This window comes from Panulirus ornatus, chromosome 12 (assembly GCF_036320965.1).
Source record: "Panulirus ornatus isolate Po-2019 chromosome 12, ASM3632096v1, whole genome shotgun sequence".
NCBI lineage: Eukaryota > Metazoa > Arthropoda > Malacostraca > Decapoda > Palinuridae > Panulirus > Panulirus ornatus.
This window is the reverse complement of record NC_092235.1, coordinates 24,508,030-24,522,100: the sequence shown is the minus strand read 5'-3', so window position 1 is coordinate 24,522,100 and position 14,071 is coordinate 24,508,030. Positions and strand designations below refer to the sequence as shown.

At 36.4% G+C, this 14,071-nt stretch overlaps 1 protein-coding gene across 5 annotated transcripts in view; it reads left to right on the top strand.

Moving 5' to 3' along the window:
* LOC139751877 (protein O-linked-mannose beta-1,2-N-acetylglucosaminyltransferase 1-like) overlaps positions 1-14,071 on the top strand; it is a 32,138-nt gene that overhangs the window by 5,325 nt on the left and 12,742 nt on the right. For 3 of the 5 annotated variants that reach the window (XM_071667524.1, XM_071667527.1, XM_071667528.1), the window contains exons 2-7: positions 1,021-1,170; positions 3,422-3,578; positions 3,814-4,049; positions 4,839-4,991; positions 7,480-7,578; positions 12,909-13,175. In XM_071667524.1, coding sequence (XP_071523625.1) covers positions 1,021-1,170; positions 3,422-3,578; positions 3,814-4,049; positions 4,839-4,991; positions 7,480-7,578; positions 12,909-13,175 — 1,062 coding nt within the window. Of the gene's footprint in view, positions 1-3; positions 28-1,020; positions 1,171-3,421; positions 3,579-3,813; positions 4,050-4,838; positions 4,992-7,479; positions 7,579-12,908; positions 13,176-14,071 lie in introns of all 5 variants that reach the window. The other 2 variants (XM_071667525.1, XM_071667526.1) reach the window with 1 other exon arrangement.

Below are 14,071 nucleotides of genomic sequence, written 5' to 3'. Positions count from 1 at the left end.
TAGCTGCCATGAAGAGACTCTCACTTGGTAAGTTTTTCAAGCATCACAAATTTAAATCTGCACAGAAATACAATGGGTATTTGTAAGAAAAAAAAGGAGAATATTCCTTTCCATGGCCATGCTTTGTTATATATAGAAACATTTACACTAACGAAGCAATCCATTACCACAGTTCAAGGGTCATACATACTCTGAGAGTGTGTGTGATCCTATAGCTACTTTGCACACATGAAGAGGGTTTTCAAAATTCTTTGATTGTTAGTCATAACTTGATGCTGATGGCCTTAATGAGCTTAGCTGGTGATAGGACAAAGAACCAACAAACCACAGTAGAATAACAACAGATAGATTTTATTAGTCTTTCAGTGTCTTGCATGTCTGTGAAAAAATTATATATGCATTATACTGACAATATGGAGTGACTGGCTCCAGGCAGTTGATAATGAACTATTCATCTCTGGATGCCTCTGAGATAAAATCTATGCTTTATAGAATGTTTTTTCTTACATCTTTGCCATTTCTCAAATTAGTGAGGTAGTGCCAGGAACAGATGAAGAAATGTTCCTATTCACTCCCATTCACTCTAGCTGTCATGTATACAAAGATATGATAAAGACATATTGTGTCTTATAAGGAAAAAGAATTATTAATTTTTTTCCTGTGTGAAGATGAACCTCTGAAGCGACACTACTTTTTGTGGGTTAACAGCATGATGGTAGATTTCCAGATATTCTTGTTTGGTGGCTGGGGAATAGGGAACAGATACCGCCATTTTACAGAATTTGTTATAGCACAATTTACATGATCCCAAGCATTGTAAAAATTTTTTTGTAGACTATTATTGCACTAGCTGTTGTCACTGAATAAAAGTCTCTCTAGATATATGTCATATGTATGTGTAGTATATAGCAGAATTTTTTTTTTTTTTTTCTGTCTCCTGCGTTTGCGAGGTAGCAGAATATGTTGATTTGAAACCTGTAGCATTTGTTTGGAAAATACAACTTTCTTTTTATGTTACAGTATCTACCCTTCGTCATGTTGGATGCATTGGAACTACTGTCTTTATTGGATTCGGGTTATATGGGATATATGAGTTCTTCTTTGGATCACCTCCAGTTCATACATTGGAATTTTATCATGCAAATTCATCAATTCCATTCCCATTTCAAGGTAAGTTACATGTATAGTATTGCTGTGCTATGCTTTTGTTTTCAGCAGATGTTCATGATTTATTTTCTCTTGCCCTGGACTTCTTCAAGACAGCTTTTTATTTTTTACTTCACATTTTTAAGATTCTTGTTGAGGAATATTCTCAGAAACACAAGTACATTATCTGCATAAGATGTTGCATTTGGATGACTTGCATATGGTATTTTCATTGTAAATTGGGTAAGCTGATAAATGTATAGATTTAGAACTGGATGGTTACCGTAACTATTATGAAAATAACACTCTGAGATGGCAATTCATTTAGAGACATCAGATACACTTCTAAAGTTCTTCATCAGTTAAGGTGTGCCCTTGTAAAGAAATGGGAATTACTGTCATACAAAATCATCAGGACTGTACCATCAAACATACCCAAATTTCTTGTAACAGACAGATCTCTCCATTCAATACACCAAGGACCTTAGACCCCATCCCATTATATGACTCACTTCAGCTCCCATTGTTCCATGATAATGGTAATTTAATTGATACCATAATCCTTTTATACTTGTTTGCCATTTCCCTTGTTAATAAGCTAGTCTCACGAATAGGGGACTGAACCTTTGAGAAACAAATACATGTTTAGCTCTATTTTGTTCCTATCTTTAGAAAGTGATAATTTGAGGGGGCAGGATTTCAAGCCTGCTGCTCCCTCCTCATTTGATTGCCTTCTCTGAGATGCAGATGATATGTAGGTAGTATCGTCTTTGTTCTTGCAGATGAACGATGAAAATGATAGTAATGTTTTGAACATTTTTTGCTATTATTTAGGTGAAACTAGGGACTAAAAGAAATGGAAAGACAGTATACTGTAGCAATCATTTTCATTTGTAATGATTTAGGTAATAATCATCTCTAGTATTTATTTTTTAAGAGTTATGATAGTAGAAAGGGTACTGTGGGAGGGCACATTTGCATGAAAAAAAATATAGTTTGGATAGGTTCCTTTTGAATGACTGTATGAATGATTATGAGAAGGAGAGAAAGGCAGTTGTAATTGGTGATTTTATAGTGAAGATGTGACATGATTTTAGTAGATAAATGGGAAGTGCCTAGAGTAAGTGAGAATGGAAGTTATCTTGTGGATGTCTGTGCTGAGAAGGGTTTATTCCCTGCAAATACTTTTTTTCAGCACAAGATGATCCACAGGTATACATGGAAGAGAAATGATGGAAGAGAAGAACAAAAGGGTTCGATTGACTATATGGCAATGGATGAAAGGTTGAGTAAAGCTAGATGCTGGAGTTGTGAGAGGATTTTTTTGAGACTAACCATTTTGCTGTTCTTGTGGGGTAGAGGATAAGGGAAAGTGGAGGTATGGTATAAGGAATATGGTGGAGTATGAAATGAGGGTGACCAAAGGTTAAGGTGGTAGTGCAGTAAACATAGGGATGCTATTATGTGTGAATGAGGTATATAAAATGTTTATAAAAAGGCTATTAAAGGTTGTAGAATTAGTGGTTGGATATAATGTCATGAGATGTAAGAATAAAAAGGGAAATGCATGGCGGACTGATGAGATTAAAAATGCTGTGGAAGAGAAAGGAAAAGGCACATGGTAGATTGCTCGAAAGGAATGTACCAGTAGAAGTTCTATAAAGGAAGAGGGAAGAATATAAGATGTGTAAGTGGAGCTGATTGAGGAAAGAAAAGAAAGAGTTGATGAATTTTTTTTTAAGAAAGTTGAGTGAAAGGTTTAGGGAAAACAAGAAATTTTAATGGAAGGAAGTGAAAAAGGAAAGAGGTGGATGTAAAAGTGGAAATATTGATATGAGAAGTAACAAAGGGAAAGATGTAAAGAGTATATTTAAGAACTGATGAATGTGGAAGGTGAGGCAGTAGTTTTTAAATGCATGGATATGGAGGATGGAAAGAAAAGTGTACAAGTGCATAGGCCTATAGCAAGGGAGGTGAAAAGGTTGAAAATGAGGATAAAGGTAGGAAAGGCACTTGGAGTGGATGAAATTAGTTTGCTTATTGACATAGAAAAGATAGGGAAATGGGAAATAACATCCCACAGATCATTGTAGTTTTAAATAATGTGTAGTTTACTACAAAGTAACATCCAAACAAAAGAACCATTGGTCAGATAGATGGCAATTCATATACTAATTTTATCGTCGTGGCTCTGTTTACAGTACCTAATTCACTTTTTTTTTTTATATCATAAAAGTGGATGATTGAGAGCATTAATAGATATCATTATTTCCAGATCATGGAGAGCGGGTAGTATCCCAGTACATGCAGGTTGGAGAAATCTTGCCAAATTGTGGTCTGGATTACGTTTGTCCTCATAATCACTTCCCTGTTCATATATACAGTGGGAAAAGTAAAGATGACATGCCAAAAATATGTGTGTCAGGAAAATAGTAAGTATTTTATGTATGAAATTTACTGGAATACTCATTTTCCTGATATTCGTCTTTCTCTTACTGTGCCATTAAAACTGATTAAGGCAGATGCATAGTTCTAGAAACACCCCAAGATTATATTTTGATTTTCTCAGTGGTATTCATCTTTTTGTTACTGTGTCATTAAAATTGATTGAAGGCAAATGCATATTTCCAGAAATACCCCAAAATTATATTTTGATTTTCTCAACAGTGTTATCCAAAAAGACATCAATAATGGTGGACGAGGAATGAACATGGTGGTTGTTGATGTGCATCGAATGAAAGCTGTAAATGCTCGTCGCTTTGATACTTATGCAATGGACTCCAGTGAGATGGAATTGTTCCTTTTGCGTGAAGTACGAGAGGGGGACATTCTTATTGCCATGACTTTTGATGAGGCTTCACGGAACTTAGGCCCTATGGCAAAGAATATCCTTGCAGATTTAGGTTGAGTATATTTTATATATGTACATATGTAGTAGATGTTTTATGCTCAACACCATTAGATTCCTTTGTTTTGAAAGAAAATAGCTCTAATTTTCACTCTTGCCCCTTTCATCAACCCTCGCACCTTCCTCTTGACCTCCTGGTGCATTCTTATATATATCCCTCAATCATTTGCACTCCTTCTCTATGAGCACCACCCAAATGCCTCTCTTTTCTCTTCCACAAGCAACTTTACCTCCTCATTCCAACACTCACTACCATTTCTAATCTGCCTACATTCCACCTTGATGCATGCCACATGCATCACTTGCACATGCCATCACTGCTTCCTTAAATACCTTCCATTCTTCACCCACTCCCTTTACTTTATTGTATGTCATCTTTTGCCATTCTCCAATCAGTCCCTCCTGGTATTTCTTCATGCAAGGCTCTTTTCCAAGCTCACTTATTCTCGCTAATCCCTTCACGGTGATGTTGTTACCTTTTCTCAAAGAACCTCTACAAATCTTCACCCTTGCCTCCACAAGATAGTGATCAGGCATCCCACCAGCTGCCCCTGTCACCATATATACATCTAAAACTCTTTCTTTTACACATCTGTCAGTTAATATGCAATCTCAAAGGACTGCATGACATCTAGATTTAAAGATACAATGTATTTTCATTTATCAATGATTATATAAAGCCTTGGGAAGGAGTATTGTTAAACATATATAAGGAAAAGATTGCTCTTGTGTAAGAGGTCATTCAAAGTTGATTGGACATTAAGATATCCTCTCACCTCAATAGGTAGCAGCCAGATTCAAAACCTGCAGTTCCGGGGCCAGTGGTATATGATATCTCAGCGGGGTATGAAAGGATTTTCACTCTATGAAACTTTGAAGGCGTCGAAAGGTGGACTTTGGTCACCAATTGATGAGCACCTCTGTGTACCTCGGCAATGTAAGTCTGTAGAAATAGATTTTTAAGTTGGTTTGTCATTACCTGTTATCACCTTTTTCAGATTTCACTAAGTGGCCCATATAGGATATGCCAGACATTGCAATGAATGTACATTTCTGATTCATAGAATTTATACAGTTTATATTGGTATCCGTCACACTAGCGTTAATGTAATGTGTGGTATTCTTTTATGTGGAAATAATTGACCAAGTGACTAGAAAATGAATCTTGCTTATGATTTAGTTATGAAACTCATGGTTTTTTGCTGTTTTTAGTAGTCTACTTTGTGCTATATATTAACATTTATATTGATGTGTAAGTTTTTTGTTCAGTGCATATTTATGTAATTTTCTCTGTTATGCTGGTTTTTGCTGACTTAGATTTTCTTGTTGCTCTTTTTCATAGACAACAGGCATTTCTTTATTTCATTGTTCTACCATTTAGGCTCATTTCAATACAGATTTACTTTTTAGAAACATAAGCATGAATCCAGAATAAAATCTTGATTTCATAATTTTTGTAAACATTTTGTGGCCCAAATGTAGGTAAGCTTTTGTTTAAATCCCTTTCAGGGCATAATAATGATAAAACTTTGCCAACAACAGTTTTGCTTGTGTTATGAAAATATTACTCATTTTAGTGAATAAAGCAAGTGAAAAAGTTACCTATTTACTTATTTTAGTGAATAAAGTAAGTGAAAAAAGTTACCGCATATGTACTTTTCAGGCATTATCTTGTATAAAGGTTGAAATTTTGTTTTGATTTAGTCTGTCAGACCAAATTGGAGGTGGAAGGATGGAGTGAAAAAGATTTTTCGCGATTGGGGCTTGAACATACAGGAGGGTGAGAGGTGTGCAAGGAATAGAATGTATTGGAATGATGTGGTATATCAGGGTCAGTGTGCTGTTAGTGGACTGAATCAGGGCATGTGAAACGTCTGAGATAAACCATGGAAAGATTTGTGGGGCCTGGATGTGTATAGGGAGCTGTGGTTTCAGTACATTACACATGACAGCTAGAGATTGAGTGTGAACAAATGTGGCCTTCTTTGTTTTCATGGCACTACCTCGCTGAAACAGGGTGTAGCAATGCTGTTTCCTGTGGGTCGGGATAGGGCCATTTCCTGCATTAGTGAGGTAGTGCTAGGAAACAGATGAAGAAAGACCCATCCAGTCTCACAAACATATGTACAATACATATATATGCACATACATGTACATATGCTTCCTGACTTACTATGTATTTGACTTACGACTATCCATGTATACGACTGGAGAAAATATAAGTAAAAGAATATATGTAAATATGAAAATTATGCTTGATTGTATGTCTGCCAGTGCTAACAGCTGTGTCTGTGTGATAGTGAATTTCAGATGATCCTGGCATAGTGCACATCATAGCATCTCTCAGTTCTTGCTCTGTTACCACTCAGTCAGCGCGCATTAAAGTAAATCTAACAAATTTTCGTGCTGGATTAAACCATTTTTGTATTATACCCCAAAGAAGTTGACAAGCATGAGGAAAAACCAATCACTGTTGATATGGCAAGAAGCTGAGAAAGATGGTTGATTTGGAATTGAAAATAAAGGTATTCACCCAGTATGAAGGAGGAAAAATAGTTGATGTGATTGCATGTGATTTATAGTTGTCCCATTCGACAGTCTCCACAATTTTAAAGGACAAAGAGAAAGTACATGGAGTGAAAGGTTAGGCAAGTATGAAGTCTGATAATAACAAAGCATTGACAAGGGTCCATCCATGAAATGAAAAAAAAGTTGTTGATGCTGTGGATGGAAGATCAAATTAAAAGAACGTGTGCCACTAAGCTTACTTACAATTCAGGAGAAGGCTTGAAGTCTTTTTGAGACTGAAGGAGCAAGTGGGAGAGGATTACATCAAGAACTTCACAGCAGGTCATGGTTGGTTCAGTAGATTTAAAAGATACAGCTTGCACAATGTTTGAGTCACAGGTGAAGCAGCAAGTGCTGATGAAAGAGCTGCTGAGAAGCTCATTGAAAGTTTAGATTAATCAATACGTGAACTAAAGAATCTCAAATAAAAGGTGAGAAGAAACCATAGAATCATATAATAAAGCTGGTTGATAAAGAAATGAGATAACCATGATAGAAAATGAGTAGGCTAAAGGAATGCTGTACAGGTATACGAATTCTACATGCCATGCTGACAAATATCCACCTTACATCCATTTTGAGATATGACTGGTTGGTTAGAAACGTCTGGTGAAAACCATGGAAAGGTCTGTGGTTTCATTGCATTACACATGACAGCTAGAGACTTAGTGTTAGCGAATGTGGCCTTTTTTTTTTTTTTTTTTTTTTTTTTTTTTTTTTTTTTTTGTGCTACCTCGGTGACGCAAGGGATAGCAATGCTGTTTCTTGTGGGTTGGGGTTGGCACTGGGAATGGATGAAGGTAGCATTGTATTAATTAGATTAATTTTTATTCCTTTACATCATAAAAAATCACCAGTGAAAGGGCAGACCATCATGCCAGATCCAGGAGTCTTGCAGAATGATGCACGGGTCAAATTTTGTGAACAGCATAGTTACATCTCTGACTTTTGTTCAGGTGAGCATTATTAGATATTTATTAATGTGGTTTGGTGTGATTGTAGGAGCTACTGTGGAGGGAAATGCATATGAAACATATAAACCATTACAGTCAAAATATGGACCAGTCAAATCAATTAAGCCTAGGCATAACTGAATTTTATTTTTTGTGAGGGAGTTGGCTCATATGAAATCTTCTTTCAATGTTTCAGTTGCTGCACACCTTCGCTTTTTCAAATTCAAGTTCAAACTGAAGGGCTGCATAGGTTTAGGTTTCTCCTGGCATAATAGTGTAGGATGTATATTAGGTTAATGTGAGAGAGGATGGACTGTCATAGAATTTAACCCATAAATGCTAGGTGACTTGCAAAATGTTGGTTGCAGTATGGACAAAAATAGAATGTTGAAAATTTTGTTTCCCCTTTTTAGAATGGAAGAATATGTGTACAAGAAGAGAGCGAGTGGGAAAGTAAGCTAACATTCCTCATATGGCTATAGTATAAAGTTGAAGTAAATATAAAAATCCCCTAAGGAAATAAGGTAGAAGGACTGCGGAGAATGTGCTTTATTCAGATGCTGTGTTTTCCACTGCAAAATGACATAAATGAATGTAGAAACAAAAGATACAAAGAATAAGCTTATATTTTTTGCGAAGCTGTTGTATAATGCCGATGTGAATCTGTATATCCTGAGGGAAGCGCTGGAGGAAGGGTTTTGGAGGATGTGTGTCATTTAAATTTTATGTTCCCCCATATGAGTTGAAAGAAGTACATGTAGAATTAAAAGATATGTACAAAATAGGAAGCTGATGTATTTGATATGGTCGTGGTATAAAGCTGATGTTAAGTAATAAATTCCAAGATAAGTTGTGAAAATATGTTGGAAGAGGGTGTAGTTCATAGCCTGAGGTATCACTGAGTTGCTATTCTTGCTGTCTGTGTGGGGAAGAAACCAAAATCACACCTGACTCTACTAAATGTCACTAAATTGCAGTTGAAAAAGAGCTCATGAAAATGAGCACTATTATTATGATTCATGGCACTCACTGGGCAGTCAGCTTTGTGTGCCTCCTGGCATTTAAGCGTTAATGGAATGGGTCCAAACTCTTTTGGTGATCAGTAAGACCTCATATATAGACTATACTTACTTTATGGTGGTGGAGAATTCATGTATGATACTAGTGATAATGACTTGATAACGGTTTGGTATGAATGTAATTTCTTATGTTTGTCTGGTAGTAACTGTTTATTTGTGGATAAATTGCTTGTTTTTTGATGTTTATATGATTACATATGTGTGTGTTAGCTAATTTGTGTGCCTATTCTTATTGACGATTTATGTTTATCATATCTTTTTGCACTAAAAAGCATCTGCCATAAGTATTTTTTAGTAAGCTGGTAATCATTTGATTTCCTGAACTTCTGTAACTTGAAATTCATCATACTTTATTCTTTAATGCATGCATGCAGTACCTGTTTTGATGAGAAAGCATTAACAACTGTCTTCATTAAAGAATTTTCACTTCTTTGTTTGTCATTATTTTAAGAAAGTGATAGTACAGGAGTAGAAGATTTTCGACATTTTACAACACACAAGGGATACATTAGAAATATAGTATTCTTTCTCCTGTGTCCCCAAGGATGACGTGTATATATATTCATTTATTTGTTATGAATAATCGCTTTTCCCCGTGTCAGCAAGGTAGCGCCAGGAAACAGACGAAGAATGGCCCATCCACTCATATACACTCATATACACGTGTGTGATGTCTCCATGGTTGTTTAATTTGTTTATGGATGGGGTTGTTAGGGAGGTGAATGCAAGAGTTTTGGAAAGAGGGGCAAGTATGAAGTCTGTTGGGGATGAGAGAGCTTGGGAAGTGAGTCAGTTGTTGTTCGCTGATGATACAGCGCTGGTGGCTGATTCATGTGAGAAACTGCAGAAGCTGGTGACTGAATTTGGTAAAGTGTGTGAAAGAAGAAAGTTAAGAGTAAATGTGAATAAGAGCAAGGTTATTAGGTACAGTAGGGTTGAGGGTCAAGTCAATTGGGAGGTAAGTTTGAATGGAGAAAAACTGAAGGAAGTAAAGTGTTTTAGATATCTGGGAGTGGATCTGGCAGCGGATGGAACCATGGAAGCGGAAGTGGATCATAGGGTGGGGGAGGGGGCGAAAATTCTGGGAGCCTTGAAGAATGTGTGGTCGAGAACATCATCTCGGAAAGCAAAAATGGGTATGTTTGAAGGAATAGTGGTTCCAACAATGTTGTATGGTTGCGAGGCATGGGCTATGGATAGAGTTGTGCGCAGGAGGATGGATGTGCTGGAAATGAGATGTTTGAGGACAATGTGTGGTGTGAGGTGGTTTGATCGAATAAGTAATGTAAGGGTAAGAGAGATGTGTGGAAATAAAAAGAGCGTGGTTGAGAGAGCAGAAGAGGGTGTTTTGAAATGGTTTGGGCACATGGAGAGAATGAGTGAGGAAAGATTGACCAAGAGGATATATGTGTCGGAGGTGGAGGGAACGAGGAGAAGAGGGAGACCAAATTGGAGGTGGAAAGATGGAGTGAAAATATTTTGTGTGATCGGGGCCTGAACATGCAGGAGGGTGGAAGGAGGGCAAGGAATAGAGTGAATTGGAGCGATGTGGTATACCGGGGTTGACGTGCTGTCAGTGGATTGAATCAGGGCATGTGAAGCGTCTGGGGTGAACCATGGAAAACTGTGTAGGTGTGTATATTTGCGTGTGTGGACGTATGTATATACATGTGTATGGGGATGGGTTGGGCCATTTCTTTCGTCTGTTTCCTTGCGCTACCTCGCAAACGCAGGAGACAGCTGCAAAAAAAAAAAAAAATATATATATATATATATATATATATATATATATATATATATATATATATATAAAAGCCGTCATACACACATATACATACATATCCATGATATAAATATACATATACATACACATAGACATATACACATGTACGTAATCATACTTGCTTGCCTTCATCCATTCCTGTTGCTACCCCACCCCACAGGAAAATAGCATCACTACCCCCTGCTACAGCGAAGCAGTCTCCAGCTGTCATGTGTAATGTACTGAAACCACAGCTTCCTATCCAAATCCATGCCCCTCCAACCTTTCCATGGTGTACCCCAGAAGCTTCGCATGCCCTGACTGAGTCCATTGATAGCACATCAGCCCCAGAATATCACATCGTTCCAGTTCACTCTATTCCTTGCATGCCTCTACCCTCCTGAACCAGGGCATGTGAAACCTATGGGGTAAACCATGCAAAGATCTGTGGGGCCTGAATCTGGATTCTCACTTGGCTTCTTTAACTTTCTGCTTTCACAATGTGTTAAAACAAAAGGGAATGGTTTCCAGACACTCCCACACAACACGCACATACACTTATCTTCCCCATGTAGTTGCCTTCTCCCCTGTGACCCACGAAATATATGTGGGTATTACAGTATTCTGTTACATTTTCTGCCGTGATGAAGTAGTGTCAGGAACAGATGACTAATGAGTCAGACAAACTTTGGAGTTTTTTAGTTTCCCCTTTTAGGTTAATGCAATTCTTATTACTTATTATGTTCATCATGGCTTTGGCATCACCTGCAAATATATTTAGGTAGAAGCATGTTATGTGTCTTTGTTTTTGCCTTTGTTATGAGCCTAGAAATGCAGCACCATACATAGTGTTAGCTCACTTACCGTGTCATTTGTCAGTTATGGGTGATAGTTTGGAATATGCAGATAATTTTCATATTTTGAGGCAGCTAGGTTTATTCTTAGTGTTATACTTGAGTCATATGTTGCAAGGACTCGATGAAAAGGTATTGATTTTTAAATTGTATGCATGATAGGTTGGAGAATGTTTAATTTTGAAGGAATGAATAACACAGATGAATTTGATATTCATTTAGTTAAAGGGGAGCACTTCTTGGCAATAAGGTTGGGCTTGCTGAGGATGTTGAGAGGTATTTGGAGCTGAATTGTATAAGTTTGATGGTTATATTGAAAATCTGGTATGTTTGTAGGAATCATTTTAGTCATTGTTTAATGGCAAGATAATTTTGCAATGGATGAATTATTAATGTTCCCATCAAAGTTGAGAACTATTGGTATAATAGATCTAATTGATCTAGGTTTTAGGGTAAAAGAGAAGTTATAATTGGTTTGCTTTAGCTCTGGAAGAACTTCATGCTGCCAGTTTGTTAGACACCATAGTTAGAGTACATACAGACTGAAGAAACAATAGTGTAAGGTTTTTGTTATTATATAAGGTAGTTTCTGGATGTATTTGTTCATAAGTGATAGGCATACTCTAGATCCTGATGATATAGGCTGATCAGAACCCCATCATAATCACAGTGTTGGATTGCTATCAACGAATTGAACAAGAATAGCTGTCCCTAACCAGATGGTAAGCTTATATTCATTTGTTTATTAGGTTGCCGGGAGATTTTTGAAATAATTTTTAGATGTGTGTATGTATGTCATAAATGATGCATGGGAGATGGATTTCCCTTTTTTTGTATGATGATGATAATAGAAGTTTTCCTTTTTATGTTTGGTGTGATATTGGATTTTGCCTCATTATAAGAAAGTTAAGATATGTGCTTATCTCTTCATCATCTCCCTCCTGCATCAAAATCAAGTTTTATTCATGTGAATGTTCTTTTCATGTGCATAGTACTCTCAGTTAGTTCCAACAACATTGCTTACAATTTCTAGTTTCCCCTCAAAACTGCTATTCATTTACAGCACTACCCTCTGTATCATATTCATATCATGTAAGCTGACAGAATTTACTTAACAATCAACAAATTGAGATATGATTTAGGAAGGTTCATGCTGTAATATGATGTCTTGGATTACTTATTTATCAGTAAAGCATATATGGAAAAATTTTAGAGAAGACAGAGTAGATGCTTCCTTTTGGTAGAGATATGAAGAATACTGGAAGTGTGTGGTATGAAACAGAATATGTAGATATGTGATGTGGCTTTTTAAGGGTGATTAACTTATTTTTCCATATTTCAGATTGATAAATCTTGTATTTAGATAATTTTAAATTTTATGTGGCTGAAAACTATCTTTGAAATTCATGCTGACTCTCTTAGATAAAGTATAAACTCAGTAGAGAAGGAAATTTCGTTAAAGTGATATTTCATTCTAGTTTCCTTTGATTTTTGATGGGAATTATTATAATTTTCAAATAAGGTACTCTGCATTGATGTTTGATATATAAATAGATAATATAAATAAATAGATATTGTTATTTATCACTCTCTTAGTATATATGATACACTTACAAAAATTCTCTTTGCTCTCAACAGTTGATCAGCGAAATGTTCCACTTAAACCTGCAATACTGACCAATCGACAATTAGTTGGCAGTGCAATGTTTATGACCCCTATCATGGTGGTTGGCGGGGAGTCACTTTCGTCTCTAACACTAACATTAGAAACGCTTTTAAGCCAGCCTGGAATACAGCCCCGGTTTGTGGTAGTGGTCTACAACCCTGAAATCATCAAGGATGTGCCTCAGCTTTGCAAACTCTTTGGGTTTAATGCAAAGGCTACTGGTGTGAAAGAATATTACAGTAAGTAATGAAAACGTTTCTAAGTTTGGAAAAACTTTTTTATTTGTGTATCAAGTAAAAAAATGACAGGGTCAAAGAGATATGTCACAGTAAGAGAAGTATGAAAAGATACCAGAAGAGGGTGTACTAAAATGGTTTGAGTAAAGAGAAGACGGCAAAGAAGGTATACAAATTGAAAGTTAAAATAGCATAAGGTATGCTTTACAAACAACGGAAACAAAAATATCAAAATAAAGTTCTTCCTTTTTGGTAGGGAAACTATATTTTGTAGTTAATGATAAATTATGACCTGGGAAATCAGCTTAAGTAACTGAGAATTTGCTTGTAAAGATTTTAAAATGGGTGAATCTCTTGAATCTATCAGGGAGAATTTTGAAAACTTTTGTCGAAAGCTTGATGACCTCAGTGTTTTGCAATTAATTTTTGTTTTTATAAAAGGACTAATGTTTTCAGTTATATGAGTTAATTTGAAGGGTATTTGTAATAATTGAATATAATCCCACAAACCTTTTTATGGGAATCCTGGCAGCTTTGAGGCTGTGCTACAATCAGGAGCATGGAAATGATGAACTCCTTTACAGAGAAATTTCTTGGTGAGACAGAACTCTCTTTCATCTACTGATGATGAGATTGCCTCACTGAAGGTGGCTTTTTACTCATGGTATAGCCACAAAGCAGGTGTGGTCCAGTAACACCAAGATTTAGTTTATTTTATCTGTTTATCTATCTATCTGTCTGATGCCTGTTCCCAACTGGAACTCCTCTAAGTGGGTGGTCATGACAATAGTCTCCATATGGACTTTATGAAACTGACTTTTAAGGAAATGTAAGATAGATCTCAATGCAGTAACTGAATTAATGAATTACTTTATGAGTGGATGGAATAACACAAACGA